The 16,755-nt window shown below is 44.8% G+C and overlaps 2 protein-coding genes across 2 annotated transcripts in view; both read left to right on the top strand.

Annotated features, from left to right (window-relative positions):
* The window catches only part of SVEP1 (sushi, von Willebrand factor type A, EGF and pentraxin domain containing 1), a 129,436-nt gene extending 123,588 nt beyond the window's left edge, over window positions 1-5,848 (top strand). Inside the window, exon 50 of the mRNA XM_082204456.1 lies at window positions 1,367-5,848. Within this exon, the coding sequence (XP_082060582.1) occupies window positions 1,367-1,397 (31 nt within the window). The 3' untranslated portion in view covers window positions 1,398-5,848. The remainder of the gene's footprint in view (window positions 1-1,366) is intronic.
* LOC309521938 (uncharacterized protein) overlaps window positions 1-16,755 on the top strand; it is a 149,417-nt gene that overhangs the window by 9,945 nt on the left and 122,717 nt on the right. The gene's annotated exons all lie outside the window — the stretch shown is intronic.

The following is a 16,755-nucleotide window of genomic DNA, read 5'->3' as shown; positions in this document are numbered from 1 at the left end:
TCCTGTTATACAAAAATCTCCAAATGGGGCCGAACTTCAATGTCTAAAACTCCTGGTAGAGGACAAGGATCCAGAGATCACGCTAAGGGTGGCCAAATTCTGTGCAACTGCCATAAAACTTAGGGAACAAGCTGTACTACCAAAATGATTAAGGTTAATTTTAGGTTATATTTTAGTGATCAAGATTTAATATATATATTTAACTGCAGCTATATCTGAATTGCCTCTGTCATACCCAATTGCAATTCAATGTATTCCTGTTGTGTTTTATGATTTTCCTGATATAGTAAGTGAGCCAGAACTGGTCTGTGACCGTAATAATAAAATTCAATTCAATTCAATGTATGTAGTTTTGGTTTAAGAGTTTCGTCCCAAATTCTGGCCTCTCTGTACACACAACCACTTACAAAACGGTCTGGAGAAGGTAGAATCATTTGTTGTTGTTGTTTAGTCATTTAGTCATGTCCGACTCTTCGTGACCCCATGGACCAAAGCATCCTAGAATTGTTGAGTTGGAAGGGACCCCATGGGTCATTGATTCCAAGCCTCTGCAATGCAGGAATCTCACCTAAAGCATCCAGGACAGATGGCCATTCAACCTCTGCTTGGAAACCTCCAAGGAAGGAGAGTCCACAACCTCCCAAGGAAGCTGAATGCGGCCCTCTTTCTTTGACCCTTGGAGCTCCTCCCCAGCCTCACTTCCAGGCCCAACACCTTGCTCACCCTATTTTCCACTGGCTCCCAATTAGTTTCCGCGCCCAATTCAAAGTGCTGGTTTTGACCTATAAAGCCTTAAACGGCTCAGGACTGCAATACCTCAAGGACCGCCTCTTTCCATATGAACCTACCCAAACCCTGAGATCACCTTTTGAGGCCCTTCTTCCTTCTTCCTGAGGCCCTTGCCTCCTCCTTGAGAGGTCCGAAGGGTGGCAACACGAGAACGGGGCCTTCTCTGCAGTGGCTCCCCATTTTGTGGAATGCTCTTCCCAGGGAAGTTCTCCTGATGCCTTCATTACACACCTTTAGGCGGTAGGCAAAAATGTTCCTTTTTAACCAGGCCTTTGGTTGATCTGTTTGACATCCTATACCCTTTTCAAATGTGGCTCTTTTTGGGGGGTGGGGCTTTATTGGGTTGTTTTTATTCTGATTATATATGTTGTGATTTTTTCTGTGAACCGCCCTGAGACCTCCAGGTGTTGGACGGTATATAAACTATATTATTATTATTATTATTATTATTATTATTATTATTATTAATGGCAGACGTCTTCCCGCTGCAGCACACCCTGCTTTGTCCTTGTGTGTAATGATCTGTAGTGAATAATTAACCTGTTTTTTCCCTCTTCTTCCATGTGTGCTAATCTAGGAAAAGGAAATCTGGATTCCACCACTTTTAACATGAACTCTGGACATTCCAGGACTGATCCAGTACACCCTGGTATTTTACAGGCATTGTAAAATCGAACCCAGTGCAGGGTTTGTTTGTTTTTTTAAACAACAGCAACGTGTTTGAGTTTTTTAAATGTTCTTTTTAAATTTTGTATGATGTTTTCTTAATACTTTTTTTATTTTGAAAAGAACCACCTTTTTCACATGCAGAAGTGTTATCGTATACAGTATGCTGCTGTCAGTACACACAAATGTACAAACAATGTTGTCGACTGAGAGTATTTTTTAATTATTGTTGCAAATCCTTGAGCATAAGTTGTGCCCTGTCGTCCTCTGCTTCACACACACACAAACCTGCCCGTCCCACCAATTTTCGAAAGCAGTTTTTCATGTGGCATGGAAACCCTACTGTTTGAAGGAGACAAATTCATCTCTCCCCACTTCCCGCAACAGAGAAAGAATTGTGCGATTCTTTCAGACCTGACCATCACAATAATAAGTAGAAGGCATCCCCCCTCGATCAGCTCTGGTGTGAAGCAACACACAATCACTTTACTGTAGATTTATGGCTTACATATTTAAAACACACACACACATGTGTTGTGGTGGTGCTTGGTTGCCGTTTAATTCAGAATTAAATAAACAAAACACTAGTTGCTGTTTTCGTAAAAGAGATGGAAATTAGGCTTCTTATTTGCCTGCCACTGACATCATTTGTTTGCTGTCCTTCCTTCCTTTTTAAATATATATATTCATTTTCCATTTTCGTTCATTACATACATCTCAAATTCTTAATGTTTACTACATATTCCTCCCTCTCTCCCCTCCAACACTTCCCCCAACTTACGTTTCTGGTTTGTTTCTATTTTCACCCGCTTTGCTATCTCTCAACCGAAAAAGTTATTAATAACATAACATCAAACCTTAAAAACATAAAAATTAAATACATCATCTTATTTCACTATCTTCCAAACATTTTCTGATGCTAATAATGTGGATGTTTATTTGCCGTCCTTCCTTCCTTCCTGAGGCCATTACAACTAGTGATCCTAAGCAATACAAAGGTCACAGTACTGTAACTTTCATCACCAGAGATCTCAAACTACAATGATTCAGCCACTGCTAAAATTAAAAGATGGTCAGAAACAAAGGGGGAAGGACGATGTTTGGACCCAGTGCTAATTCTGCTGTATTTCATGTGTGAATTTACTACTTTCCAGCCTGAGTGTTTTCCATAGAACAACAGGTGCTTCTTCCACACTTCCTACTCTCTACAAAAAATGACACTATTTGCCGCTTAATTAGACACTATTTGCTTGCTTAATGGTCACTCCTTGATCACTGAATTCTGGTTCTACCCCTGCCCTGTGGCACCTTATTTTTGGCTTCAAAGAGTATTGCAGTTTGCTCCTTAGAGGTGTAAATGGGCTTAGCTTTGCTAGATTGTCTTCTGCCAAGGAGTTCACTGTGACACAGAGTAATGTGACTGGTGAGCGCATCTTTTCCCCACACTTTGCCGCTTCCATATTGCATTGCTTGCAATACCTGTGATTAGGACACAAAGACTCGCAGCAAAACAATAAAAGTTATTTTTTGTATTATGAGCGTATTGCAGTTGCCCATAAGCTCCAGACTTAAGCTTGTGGTGGCGGATTTTTCGGGAAAGTGTGGATGGAATCAACGGCTGCGTCCATCGCGAGTTTTCAGGAGGCTCGTAGTACATTTGCATGTAATCTATGTTTAAACAAAATGATCGGAGACTGAATCTGCCCTGTAGGCTTCTGTTGTTTTTTATAAAACAAAACAAAACATGGTAGTGCACTGCAAATGTTACACACTTGTTGTTGTTTAGTCGTTTAGTCGTGTCCGACTCTTTGTGACCCCATGGACCAGAGCACACCAGGCACTCCTGTCTTCCACTGCCTCCCGCAGTTTGGTCAAACTCATGCTGGTAGCTTCGAGAACACTATCCAACCATCTCGTCCTCTGTCGTCCCCTTCTCCTTATGCCCTCCATCTTTCCCAACATCAGGGTCTTTTCCAGGGAGTCCTCTTCTCATGAGGTGGCCAAAGTATTGGAGCCTTTGCTTCAGGATCTGTCCTTCCAGTGAGCACTCAGGGCTGATTTCCTTCAGAATGGAGACGTTTGATCTTCTTGCAGTCCATGGGACTCTCAAGAGTCTCCTCCAGACCATAATTCAAAAGCATCAATTCTTCAGCGATCAGCCTTCTTTATAGTCCAGCTTTCACTTCCATACATCACTACTTGTAAAACCATAGCTTTTACTATACGGACCTTTGTTGGCAAGGTGATGTCGGTATTTTTTAAGATGCTGTCTAGGTTTGTCATTGCTTTTCTCCCAAGAAGCAGGCGTCTTTTAATTTCATGGCTGCTGTCACCATCTGCAGTGATCATGGAGCCCAAGAAAGTAAAATCTCTCACTGCTCCATTTCTTCCCCTTCTATTTGCCAGGAGGTGATGGGACCAGTGGCCATGATCTTCGTTTTTTTGATGTTGAGCTTCAGACCGTATTTTGCGCTCTCCTCTTTCACCTTCATTAAAAGGTTCTTTAATTCCTCCTCACTTTCTGGGCATAGGAGCCAACCCCTAGGGGCCGAGGTCCCTTCGGCCCCCCTCAATAAAATATCTGAGGGGGCCAGGTCCCCCCCACAAGTTGATGGGCATTGCCATTCAAATGGTGTGTGTCACATATTGTGATCAATAATGTGGGGTGAGGCTTTCCTGCTCCCCCCCCCCAATATTTTATTCAAGTTAGCATCCCTGAAACAGTGAATGAGATTACTTCCCATCTGTAACGTACTTGAAATATCAGTTCTGTGCCACCCACTTAAGCATTTGTGTTGTGGATAGACAACCATGACTGTTAGCTGGGAAAATATCTCTGTACTTGGGAGTTAAACATCAACTATCAGCTGACGGTGGAAGACCACTGACTAGGGCCCTAGTTTGAAAACAGCCCGTGTGTCTGATAGCAGTCAGATTCATTCCAAAAGGGTAGGAAATAATTGTTAATCTTTTATAACCTCACTGTTATGGCCCTTTCTGAGCACAGCCGGGCTCTCCCTTTCTGGTGCATGCGCACAACTACAAGAATTTTATTTTTAGGTTTTTGCAGGGGCTTGGAGATACTAAGAGCAAACAGGATAGAAAGACAAAACATATAGCTCTTTTACCAGGAACCTTCAAAAATTAAGAGGAGGAGTTGAAATAATGAAAATGCATTTTCTAATAAATATATGGTCACCACTGTCTAGTTTTGTTTTGTTTTTTAAAATCATTTTTATTAAGTTTTCCATTTTAACAATCCAATCAAATCACATTAAGTATTCCAAATTATACATATACATATGCATATCAAATAATCCAAATATTCTGCCGAATTATCAATTTTTTATTGGGACTTCCCATGCTTCAAGTTCGGGGGGGGCTCTGATCATCTCATATCTCTGCTGCTTTTGATAGTCATTTCTAATAGTTCCTTTAAATCTTCCTGTTGTTAACCTACCACTGTCTAGTTTTGAGCAGAAAGTGTAATGAAGAATCAGCCCTGGGAGAGCAACTGTGTATAACACTGACTAAACTAAGAATATATTGTCCTGCAATTCCACTGACGTTCTTTTTTCACAGCCTTCCCCTCTTCATTATCTGCTCCTGTCATTGCAACAGCAGGCAGCAATCTCCACAACATAATGCACATGTGCTGGAACATAGCATACATACACTAATGATTAGCTTATCTTCACACAGAGACTTTTAAGAGAACTTGCTGTTCTACAAGATTTACAGAGCGATACATGCGCAGACCAAACCCTATGCATGTTTACTCATAAGTAAGTCTTGCTGAGTTCAGTGAAGAGTAACTCCCAAGTCAGAGTATATTTCCACCTTAGAAACCCTCATTGAGTGGGTAAGAAAGGGAATTTAAACTCAGCTGCCATTGCCTTCCTCGAATCATTGTAAAATTGCCCTATTTTCCTCTGTGTTCAAGCATTCTGTGTATTATTTTATCCTGGTGGCATTCTGAATCATACCTTTCCCTGAAAAAAGCCCGTCTTTTGAACCACACTTTTGATCTGAGAGGCGGGGAAATGTCGGGGAGGGATTATAAAGCCAACCGACCTGTTTTCAGTTCTAGCTGTTCATACATTTTGCTGTTTATATGGTGAGCAGGCAGAGAGTTCGAAACCTAACGACCCAGAGACAACCCTCAAGAACAGCACTGCTGCTGCGATGCAGTTCCTAGAGGAAACAATAAAAGGCTGGATTGGTGAATTTCAATCTCTTTTTACTATACGAAATCCTCAGAGGAATTAACCTGTTGTTTTTTAAAAAAATTAAATTCAAATAATGTATTGTCATTTATGTCACTGCTTGTCATGTGTTTGAACAACTTCTGTGTGATGCACTTTACATTGTAAATAAAGTTGCACCCCATTTATTACCTGGACTGCTCATTGTTGACACCAATCAAAGGGGGTCTCTTTCTTCGCCCAGGCCAGCCCCACCTGGCCTAATGTCAGGGACTGGACATGGTGGAACCTTCCGGAACCTTCCTGAGAAGAGGAGGGCAGTATAGATTTATAATGGTGGTTTGCAGAAAGTCATGTTGTTGTTGTTTAGTCGTTTAGTTGTGTCTGACTCTTTGTGACCCCATGGACCAGAGCACACCAGGCACTTCTGTTTTCCACTGCCTCCCGCAGTTTGGTCAAACTCATGCTGGTAGCTTCGCGAACACTACCCAACCATCTCATCCTCTGTCATCCCCTTCATCTTTCCCAACATCAGGGTCTTTTCCAGGGAGTCTTCTCTTCTCATGAGGTAGCCAAAGTATTGGAGCCTCAACTTCAGGATCTGTCCTTCCAGTGAGCACTCAGGGCTGATTTCCTTAAGAATGCAGAGGTTTGATCTTCTTGCAGTCCATGGGACTCTCAAGAGTCTCCTCCAGCACCTTAATTCAAAAGCATCAATTCTTCGGCAATCAGCCTTCTTTATGGTCCAGCTCTCACTTCCATACATCACTACTGGGTAAACCATAGCTTTTACTATACGGACCTTTGTTGACAATTCCCTAAAACATTTGCACTCCCTAGACCTATTGAATGCACACATAATATCAATCACATGGAAACCTTGATGAGCGTATACGAAAAGTGACTCATGGCCACATGTTAGGGCCTGGCAGTGAGAAGGGATGAAATAATTACAGCATTGTATGTTGTGGGTTTGGCTGAACAGCTTGCTGTTTTCCAACACAGATACGCTGGCTTGTGGTTGATCTGCAGTCTGGTTTCAGTACTTCAGCCTCCATACCGACACCAACGGTATGACACAGAAACTCATGATGCTCTGCAGGTGGAAGAAAATGCTTGCCCAAATCCACAACGCCGCCTTGAGGTCTTTGCTCATCAGAACTGGTTTAAGAGGATTAATGCCATCAGAGGGAATTAAAGCTCTGAGCCACCCCAGCAGTTAATTGCAGGAATCATTAAACAGCGTGTAATGTTTATTCTCCATAACACATGCCTATAGCCTTTTCAGGGCATAGAAAGGCTGGTGGCCACACCTAGTGATGCTTCTCTTTCAGATGTTGCCAGAACCTTAATGAGATCTTTAAAGATGTCACTGAGCCTAATACAAACTCGGGAAGGGGGGGGGTTGCAATTCTCTTTGGCAGAGTGTGGGGAGGAATGGAAAAGGCCAGCTCAACAACAAATGTCCACAAATGAGCTAGGAAGAACACCTCTTTCATTTTACCCAGACCCCAGCGTGGAGAGAGAACAAAATGGAGCAGCCTCAAGGATGACTGCTTTGGGAAGGCAGATGCCATAAATGTAGGCCTGGTAACCTGCAGAAGAGAAAGGAACTTTGGGCATTGGAACAGGGCAGTGAGGGAGCTGGTTGTATGGTACCATTTACAGCACAATCCTATGCAAGTTCAGTTAGCAGTAAGGCCCAGTATGATATACCTGAAGGAGTGTCTCCACCCCCATCATTCAGCCCAGGCACTGAGGTCCAGCTCTGAGGGCCTTCTGGCAGCTCCCTCCCTGTGAGAAGTGAGGTTACAGGGAACCAGGCAGAGGGCCTTCTCGGTGGTGGCGCCCGCCCTGTGAAACGCCCTCCCATCAGATATCAAGGAAATAAACAACCATCTGACTTTTAGAAGGCATCTGAAGGCAGCCCTGTACAGGGAAGTTTTTAATGTTTGATGTTTGATCGTGTTTTTAATATTCTGTTGGGAGTTGCCCAGAGTGGCTGGGGAAACCCAGCCAGATGGGCGGGGTATAAATAATACGTTGTTGTTGTCCATAGGATTATACTCTCAGTCCCCGTTTTACTTGATCTGGGGGGGCAGCTGCCCCCCGACCCCCCTTGGGTACGCCCATGCAGGCATTGATATTAGCACACTGATGTGCACACTCATTTTCGCTTTGCTCAGCCCAAGGCAGGAAAAAAGTCACTCCGCTTGGCTCACCCACAGGCTCGCGCATCTCAGCAACCGGGACAAAACTGCCAGGTTTAAGCAAAATTAGGAGGGGAAAGTCACACAGCAACTCCAGAGTTGTTCGTGGTGGAATCCCAACGCCATAGCTTTTCAAAGGGTCCGACCCTTATTCTGAAACCACCTTCCCACAGAATTAGTTACAGGTAGGTAGCCGTGTTGGTCTGCCGTAGTCGAAACAAAATAAACAAATTCCTTCCAGTAGCACCTTAGAGACCAACTAAGTTTGTTATTGGTATGAGCTTTCATGTATCTGAAGAGGTATGCATGCACACCAAAGCTCATACCAATAAGAAACTTAGTTGGTCTCTAAGGTGCTACTTGAAGGATTTTTTTTATTTTGTTCCCACAGAATGTAAGCTTATCAACACAGCACAAAGCAGGTCAGTGTCTGCAGAAAGGAAGCCTTCTCTGACTTGAGCTAAGCGTTCTGGAAGTAAAGTTCTCTTGCACCGATAAACCAATATTAAAATTAGCTGTGTTGCTGCTTTAGTTTTTGTTTGTTTGTTTGTTTGTTTGTTTGTTTGTTTGTTTGTTTTAAAGCTTCTTAATCTGCCGTGTTACAATCTCTTACATCAACCGGCAGGTTTCACTCTGATAGCTGAGAAGTGTGCTGTTACGGTGAGGTATGAAATTCCCGCATTCGCGGACTCAAATGACCAGTGAATCCAACACCAGGCAAAGCTGTCACTCTTCCCTTGTGGCAACTGGAGCAGAGGACTGGCCCTCCCCTAGCTGGTATATCTGTGGCAGGTGACACTACATCAGAATGCAGGTGGGGGTTCACAAAGGTGAATACCAAAAGCAAACAGAACACACTTTCCGCCTTGAAACTTACACGCTGCATTTATTCGCCTTAATAGTCTATCTAGAGATGATTTTACTTTGTCTTATTTTAATGGAGGCACATTGAATCGTTTGAGTCCACACCCGCAGTCTGAAATGGTATAACCCTGACACAGGTTTGCCACCTCCCTGAGCATCCCACCCCTAGCACAGAATTGCAGTGCGAGAAGGCAGTTGTTGATCTTAGGCAAATGCTTAGTCCTGGGCTGTGAACCAAGCTGCAAAATGACAACAGTCCCAAGAGAGAGCATTTGCGAAAGCGTCAAGAGCATTGCTGTTATTTATGTATGCCCAAAACGGAAAACAAACAAGGTCCCAATTAAAGAAGAATGGCAAGTTAAACTGACAGAATATGCGCAGCTTGTGGACCTAACACATAGAATAAGGGAACAAGAAGAACATGCGTTTAAGATAAATTCAACAGTGTAAATAAGCTTTGACGGATGTAATAATGGAAAACTGAATGGTTTAGTTCATGGGTAGGCAACCTGAGGCCCGGGGACCGGATCCGGCCCAATCGCCCTCTAAATCCAGCCCACGGACGGTCTGGGTATCAGCATGTTTTTACATGAGTAGAATGTGTCCTTTTATTTAAAATGCATCTCTGGGCTATTTGTGGGGCCTGCCTGGTGTCTTTACATGAGTAGAATGTGTGCTTTTATTTAAAATGCATCTCTGGGTTATGTGTGGGGCATAGAAATTCATTCTTTTTTTTTCTTTCTTCAAAATATAGTCCGCCCCCCCCCCAAGGTCTGAGGGACAGTGGACTGTCCCCCGACTGAAAAGGTTTGCTGACCCCTGAATGAACTATTATTTTGTGAAGCAACCTGGGATCTATGGGTATAGGGCAGTATACAAATTTAATAAATATTAATAATCCATGCCCTTCTTTCAGCAAATAAAGCCTGCAAGGCGTATTATTACTATTTATTGAATTTATATACCGCCCAATACCCGGGGGTCTCAGGGCGTTTCACAGAATAAAACCAAGATATAAAACCACAAAATACATAATAAGAATAAAAACAACAACCCAATAGCGCCCCCCCACACACAAAAAACTCACATTTTAAAAGGGCATCGGATTAACCAGATCAACCAGAGGCCTGGTTAAAAAGGAACGTTTTTGCCTGGCGGCTAAAATGAAGGCGCCAGGCAAATGCCAACACACAGCAAAGCCAAAACAAACAACTGTGAAACTTTTACTACCCCTTAACTAAACATCAAACTTTTTTTTTATAAAAAAATGAGTCGTTAAAGCAATGGTATCCAGTCAGTTAGCATTCCTTCTTTACCTGTCCTGGGTGTTGCCGAACAGGGAATTTCTGCAGATGAAGCTTTTCTCATTCTTGCACAATAAGAAACCTCACCAATCATTCCACTTCTATGCCGTTAGGAAAGTGACAGGCATTTGCCCTCCTTTCCAGGGGGGGGGGTCATTTAAGCTCACCTGCAGCTCAAGACACAGGAGTGAGCTCTTCCTTCTGTGCCTTTTTTTGGTGGGAACTGCCCACAAGGGTTTGCAGAGTCAGTCCCAGTGCATTTTTCTGCTGCAGGCAAATGGCAAAATGGAAGGTATGCACTCTCTCATTGCATGCACAGAGTCTAGCCAGACTGGCAACTTAATCTGACCTCAATATCTGCAGCAGGAAAGAACCCACCGTGGCACTTGAGCGCAGCAAGCAGGAGAGTCAGAAGTTGGTGTGAATGGTTTGCGTGTCGAGGTCCCCAGGGCCACCCCAATAACTCACACATCACACCAATATTTTTGTTTAAGGTTTTTGGCATAATTTTGGCCACAACTTTATTAAAATACGAACGTGAGTGGTTGCTTAGGCATTGGTTGTGACTACAGTGGTGCCTCGCAAGACGAAAATAATCCGTTCCGCGAGTCTCTTCATCTAGCGGTTTTTTCGTCTTGCGAAGCAACCCTATTAGCGGCTTAGCAGATTAGCGCTATTAGCGGTTTAGCGGCTATTAAAGGCTTAGCAGCTAAAAGGCTATTAGCAGCTTAGCGGCTTAGAAAAAGGGGGGGAGCGAAAAAAATCGCAAGACTCGCAAGACGTTTTCGTCTTGCTAAGCAAGCCCATAGGGAAATCCGTCTTGCGAAGCGCATCGAAAAACGGAAAACCCTTTCGTCTAGTGGGTTTTTCTTCTTGCGAGGCATTCGTCTTGCGGGGCACCACTGTATCTGCCCCCCCATGGGGGAAAGTCTGACATTCCGCACGCCTGCGAAAGTCAGAAAGGGGGAATACACTTGGGGGTAGCGACGGAGCAGGGAACCTGCCCTCAGCCCACCCCAAATGCAGCCAGGAGCTCTTGCAGTGGCCCGAGCCCCCTTGACAGGGTGGACAAGCAAGAAGTTAGCCCCCGACTCCTTTAACGGAATCCCTCGCAGCAGCAGTATTAGAGGGGCAGGCACAGCCAATCCATGCCCCTCAACCAACCAAACCATAAACCAATGCCTAACCGCAAACTTACAAGTTGTGACGATTTGCTACGCAGTAGGCAAAAAGCAAATGGCCCCAGCCAATCAGCCAGATGGACAAAATTCCTACCGGGCCCCTGCCCCAAGAGCAGACTACCCCATGACAGGCATAGCAAGGTCAAAGCGAACAACCCTATTCTAGGGAGGGAGGGACAGGCAATCCGATGCACGGTCGAAAAGAGGAAGCCCTAGCCTCATGCAAGGAGTTTTAGCATTTCTGGCTGTCAATCAACAAATGGCAACCATTAACTTCTTCCCAACGACAAGGGAAGCCCAATTGCATCAGTGGCCAACGGTCAATTAGCCCGCCCCACAACTTTGGAGTGTCCTGGCGGCCCCAACCGCAACACGTGCTCTCCATGAAGGAGAACACGCTGTCCCAGAACTGGGCTCAAGGTTGAGGAGTACATGTGCAAGATTGACTGCTGCCAACGAAGTGTAGCTTAAAATCATTATAAGAATATGAATTTCACACACTCAAAGATCATTTGCAGATTTATTTCACTTTCCCAAAAAATCCAGTTTGCCCATATGCAATTAACAGAATGGTTATGAACCGTGAAGAAAATAGTTTGATCGATTCCATGAGGCTTATTTTGATTTCTTATTTAAAGTACTAAACAAATATGGAAGTCATCGTTAAATGTATGAAATGTGTTCGTTTTGTTCAGTTATAATGATTTTAGCTCCATTTTACCATGGATTAATCCATTGCATTGAATACGATTTTGTGAAACTGGGGTGTTTATTGGAGCCTCGACTTAATTAAAATGAGTTAAATCACTTTCATTAAAAACTGTTAAATATTGTCACCAGTGCAGGCTCTCCTATTAGGGCTGCTGGGGTACAGTATTCTCAATGAGCAAGTTTTTTTTAAAAAAAAAATCTCCTCCCCCTACACACACACACACACACACACACAGTATATAGTACAGGTAGGTGTCAGGAACGTGGCCCCCCCCCCCCAGAGCGCGGGGGATGAGTTAGACTCAGAAATTGAGCTAAGTGAATGAGGGACTGACTCTGCAGATGAGAACTGGCTGACAGAATCAAGAGAGAGCAGCCCTACCCCCCTTTCCAGGGAAGACTCTATTAGCTCTCAAGAAGAGGAAGAGTTGGAAGGCAGCCAGAGCATTGCTAGGCAACCAGCAGATAAGCAGAGGTCTGTGTCTGTGTTGAGTGAGAGTGGGGAGGTCAGCCTCTCAGTCTCCATTCTAGGCGTTTGGATAAAATCAGAAGGCAACGGAAGGGCAAGAGGGGAAAGGCGGGAGTCTGGCGTCCTTCCTGCTGTGGAAGGGGCGAAACTTCAGACTGACTAACAAACAAATGCGAGCAGGCGAGAAACCGGGCTCTGGGTGTGTCTTTTTGTAAATAAACATACATAACATTGCCGGAGGGTCATTCCTTCTTATCGGGGCTTGCTTGCCGCCCAGAGAAGCATTACAGTAGAAGCATTTATTTCCAAGCCCTGTTCTTTGGTCAATTAGCTCTCTGCACCATGCAGCCAATCCTAACCCAAAAGTATAGTCATTGCAAAAATGTCCCTCCTATGTATCTCTTGGGGGGGGGGAACCATGGACTGGTATTGGAGTATCAAGTTTGTGCTTTTCTAGTCCTTGACCAGGTTCAGACCTGCTTAGATTCAGCAAGGCTACTGGTGACTTCAGACTGTGCTCTGGGATGCCCTTATCCACACAGGGTTGGCCCTACTATTGGACAATATTTTACACACACACACACACACATCCCAAAAAAGTCTATTTAATCTTTAATTATCCAAAACACTTAAAAGGGGGAAGGGGTTGTTTCATTTAAGCCAAGGCATATCAGAACATTTCTGCAATGCATGGCTCAGGTTTTCAGAAGGATGTGGAGTCAGTCGGTGTGATATCCAGACAGGCCAAACAGAGCCCAAACATCATCTTAGGAATTCACTGAGACATTTCACACCTGCATTCTGACATGGGACCATCTAGAATTCTACCACTTGATTCTACATTCCGGGTAGAATGTTATTTCTGCCCACATTCCAGCTCTGTTCCTGCTCTGGAGCCTTCGCCGGAAGAGCCTTGATTGTCACATCAGACATTTAAGGAAGCCTGCTGTGACTCATATGGGCATAAATGGCAACTCTGAGAGGTAAAATGTAAAGGTAAAAGACCCCTGGACAGTTAAGTCCAGTCAAAGGTGACTAGGGGGTTGCAGCGCTCATCTTGCTTTCAGGCCAAGGGAGCCAGCATTTGTCCACAGACAGCTTTCTGGCTCATGTGGCCAGCATGACTAAACTGCTTCTAGCACAACGGGACACCATGACGGAAACCAGAGCGCATGGAAACGCTGTTTACCTTCCCGCTGCTGCAGCAGTACTACTTTCACTGGTGTGCTTTCGAATTGCTAGGTTGGCAGGAGCTGGGACAGAGCAACGGGAGCTCACCCTGTTGCAGGGATTCAAACCGCCAACCTTCTGATCGGCAAGCCCAAGAGGCTCAGTGGTTAAGACCGTAGCGCCTCCCGCTTGTTGCTCATCGACAGCAAACATTGAGCACTAGGCTCTTGCGCTGTTTGGTTGTTCGATGGGAATTCCATCTGGGTTACAGCATCTCTTGTGGCCAGCCACTTGGACCAAACAGCCATGTTGGGCATCAGGATGGAAGCCCTTAGGAAAGGACAGAAAAATGGAGGTTTCGGCACTGTTTCAATGGAGGCATCCAGGAAATAAAGACATCCACTTGGCGGCAACAGTGAAGATGACAGGAGGGGTTTAGCTGGCTCACTCCCATGTCTCACAGGACAGGCTACGACACTCCCTTAATTTATTCCTTCCTTTAGGCTCTGTTGCATTAGTGATAGTGACAATATTCCGAAATAAGACAGACGTAATAATTACAGCCTGACAACACAAAGAGCTCTGCATCACTCTCATTTTTAAGGCTACGTACGTACTTTACCTCTAAAGTACACTTGAAGCAAATTTGCATGATTCCATGTTAGGTTAAATTGTTCTGCTATAAAAAACAACAACAAACTGTTGATGTGCATAATTTATGCTGGTTTTACTTGCTATGGCAGGAAGCATGCCAGATGCCCTAAAGGCCCATTCACAACCCCTGGAAATGTTACTTGGCTATCTCTGGTTTCTGAGATTACAGTCAGGGCCGTCTTAAGCATATCTGGCACCGTGGTGCAAAGATCCCTCTGGTGCTGTGATGGCTGGTGAACGCTCTTCGCAAGAAATACCTCTGCTCACTCAGAGATACATATATACATCCTTTATTTTACATATGTACAAGCAGCACGTACAATCATGCATCTGAATCCTCCGGCTCAAATTCTTGGAGTGCCTTACGCCCGCCCTTTCTCCAGCAGAAAAGGCGTGGAATTCTCATTTGATGTATCTGTCCCCTCCTCTTTAACACCCTCCTTTCCTGGGCAGATGGAACAGGCATTGCTTCACTGTCCGTGCCAGAACTTCCTGTGCGGTGTTGAGGCTCTGTTCCAACATCTGCGAGCTGTCCTTCCTCCTTCCCTTCCCTTCCCTTCCCTTCTTTCCTCCACTGTCACTTCTGGCCCCCCTTCCTCTGCCTGTCTCTCCTCTTCCCCTTCATTCTCCGTCAATACCATGACAGGTGCCACCCACCTTCCCCAGAGTTGTCAACCTTTTCCCAAGCCTCTGTGGGGATCGCTCTCCCCACAGAAGCTGCACGCCCACCAGCCATATAGTTGGCAGGGCACAGCTGCCGGGCGTGCAGGGAAAGGGGAGGCCGCCGGCAAAGCCGCGCAGCTCCCCCACTCGCTGGGGTGCTCCTGAGAGGCCAGCGCCCTGGCACAAGGTGCCTGTAAGCCCAATAGGAAAGACAGCTCCGATTACAGTATGTAACACATAGCCACTTCCGGCTTGCCCAGGAGGTGGGGTTGCGGGCTTCACGCCCACCCCACGTGAGCGGGGGCTGGTTGCAGCCCCCGCGAGAGCAGGGGAATCCTGGCCGGGCCTGCCCCCCCCGCCAGCCAACCAGCTGGCTGGGGGGGGGGCGAGGCCTGTCCTATTTAGGGCCGGTGCTGAGGGGGCTCGCCCTCTTTTCGCCGGCTAGCCCTCACGTTATGCCTCTCATTCCTGAATTCAATAAAGTTGTGGCCTAATTCGCCCAATTAACCTTATATTATGGTGTCTCGTGTCTTTATTTATCCTGGTGGGGGGCAGGAACTTGCCACGCAACCACACCTTCAAGTATATATCTTCACAGCATAAGGTCTAGATCTTGCCTTTCTAAAAAGAAATGAAAGCTGAAATTCCTAGGAAGCCCAAATCTCCATCCAGGACCACATTTTGCACTCCTGCAAAATGGTAGCATTTACACAGCCCTGGGAGAAAGTTCTCACATTAATTTTAAACTCCCGGAGACATTTCAAACAGCAGGAAATGGTTGACACTCACCGCTAAAAGAAGAAATGTGCTGAGCAGATCACTATCAGCAGAATAATATTAAAAGTTCCAATGCATTTAAGCAGTAAGACCTGTTTGACTTATGGTGTGTTGTTTACTGTAAGTTACATTGTGAGAAAAACAGGATTTTAACAAAGTGGGCAGTACTGAGTCCCATTGACTTCAATGCTTAACTTTCTCCTATCGTGAAATCAGAGGGAATTTGAAGCCAACAGTATAAGCATCTTCCCTTCCATTGCTCTCCCTTCTTCATCTGCTGTTTCTTAAGAATTTAAGTGCCATGCACAGAGATGGTCCTATATCAATAAATCAAGCCTCTTTACATTTGCACTATGAAGTGTTGGCTAACTAACAAATCCTTTTAATATTGGATAGGAGGATGGCATAAGGAGGTGTCATCCTTCACTCCAGGAGACTCTCACACATTTTCTTTTTTTAATTCTTTTGGGTTTTCTCAGAATTTCCGGATACCTTTACAGCCCTCTGTGGCTCAACAAGAGCTCCTGACTTTTGTACCTTCCTCAAAATGTGTGTTTTTGAACTCCACGCCCGACAAAAGCACAGCCTGAAATCGTGCAAAATTGTGGCGGCCATTTTGGCAGCTGTCCTCTCGCGAGAAAAAACTGCCTCGTTTTTCCCCAGGACGGTTGACAGGTATGGAGTTTTTATTTCAAAATTCTGGTACCCAGGTCAGGCAAAAGGCAGAGTCTCAGGCAGGTTGTGGTTATGCAGGGCGCCAGTTGTGAAACATCTGTCCACAGGAGGTCATTATCATGTTGCTAGGAAAGGACAAATAGGCCGGTTTTTATTTCTCTCAGTCCCTTGTTTTTCTAATCTTAAATTCAATTCTCCACATTTCTGCAGCACTGCGGATGTTAAAAAAATAATAATCTCACGAAAATTCCACAGCATTTTAGTGTGAATTTCTCCTGATACATTTATTTTATTAATATGTGCATATTTTGCAAGCCATTTCCCCTAATAGAAGGTATATTACTGGGGTGTTATGGGAGAAGCAGCCATGCAGAGACCATTCCCACACAGCTATGACTCAGGTTTAAGAGCCGTTCT

This window comes from Podarcis vaucheri (genome assembly GCF_965113315.1).
Source record: "Podarcis vaucheri genome assembly, chromosome: 17".
Taxonomy (NCBI): domain Eukaryota; kingdom Metazoa; phylum Chordata; class Lepidosauria; order Squamata; family Lacertidae; genus Podarcis; species Podarcis vaucheri.
The sequence above is the reverse complement of the archived record's forward strand: the minus strand, read 5'-3'. Positions and strand labels throughout refer to the sequence as shown.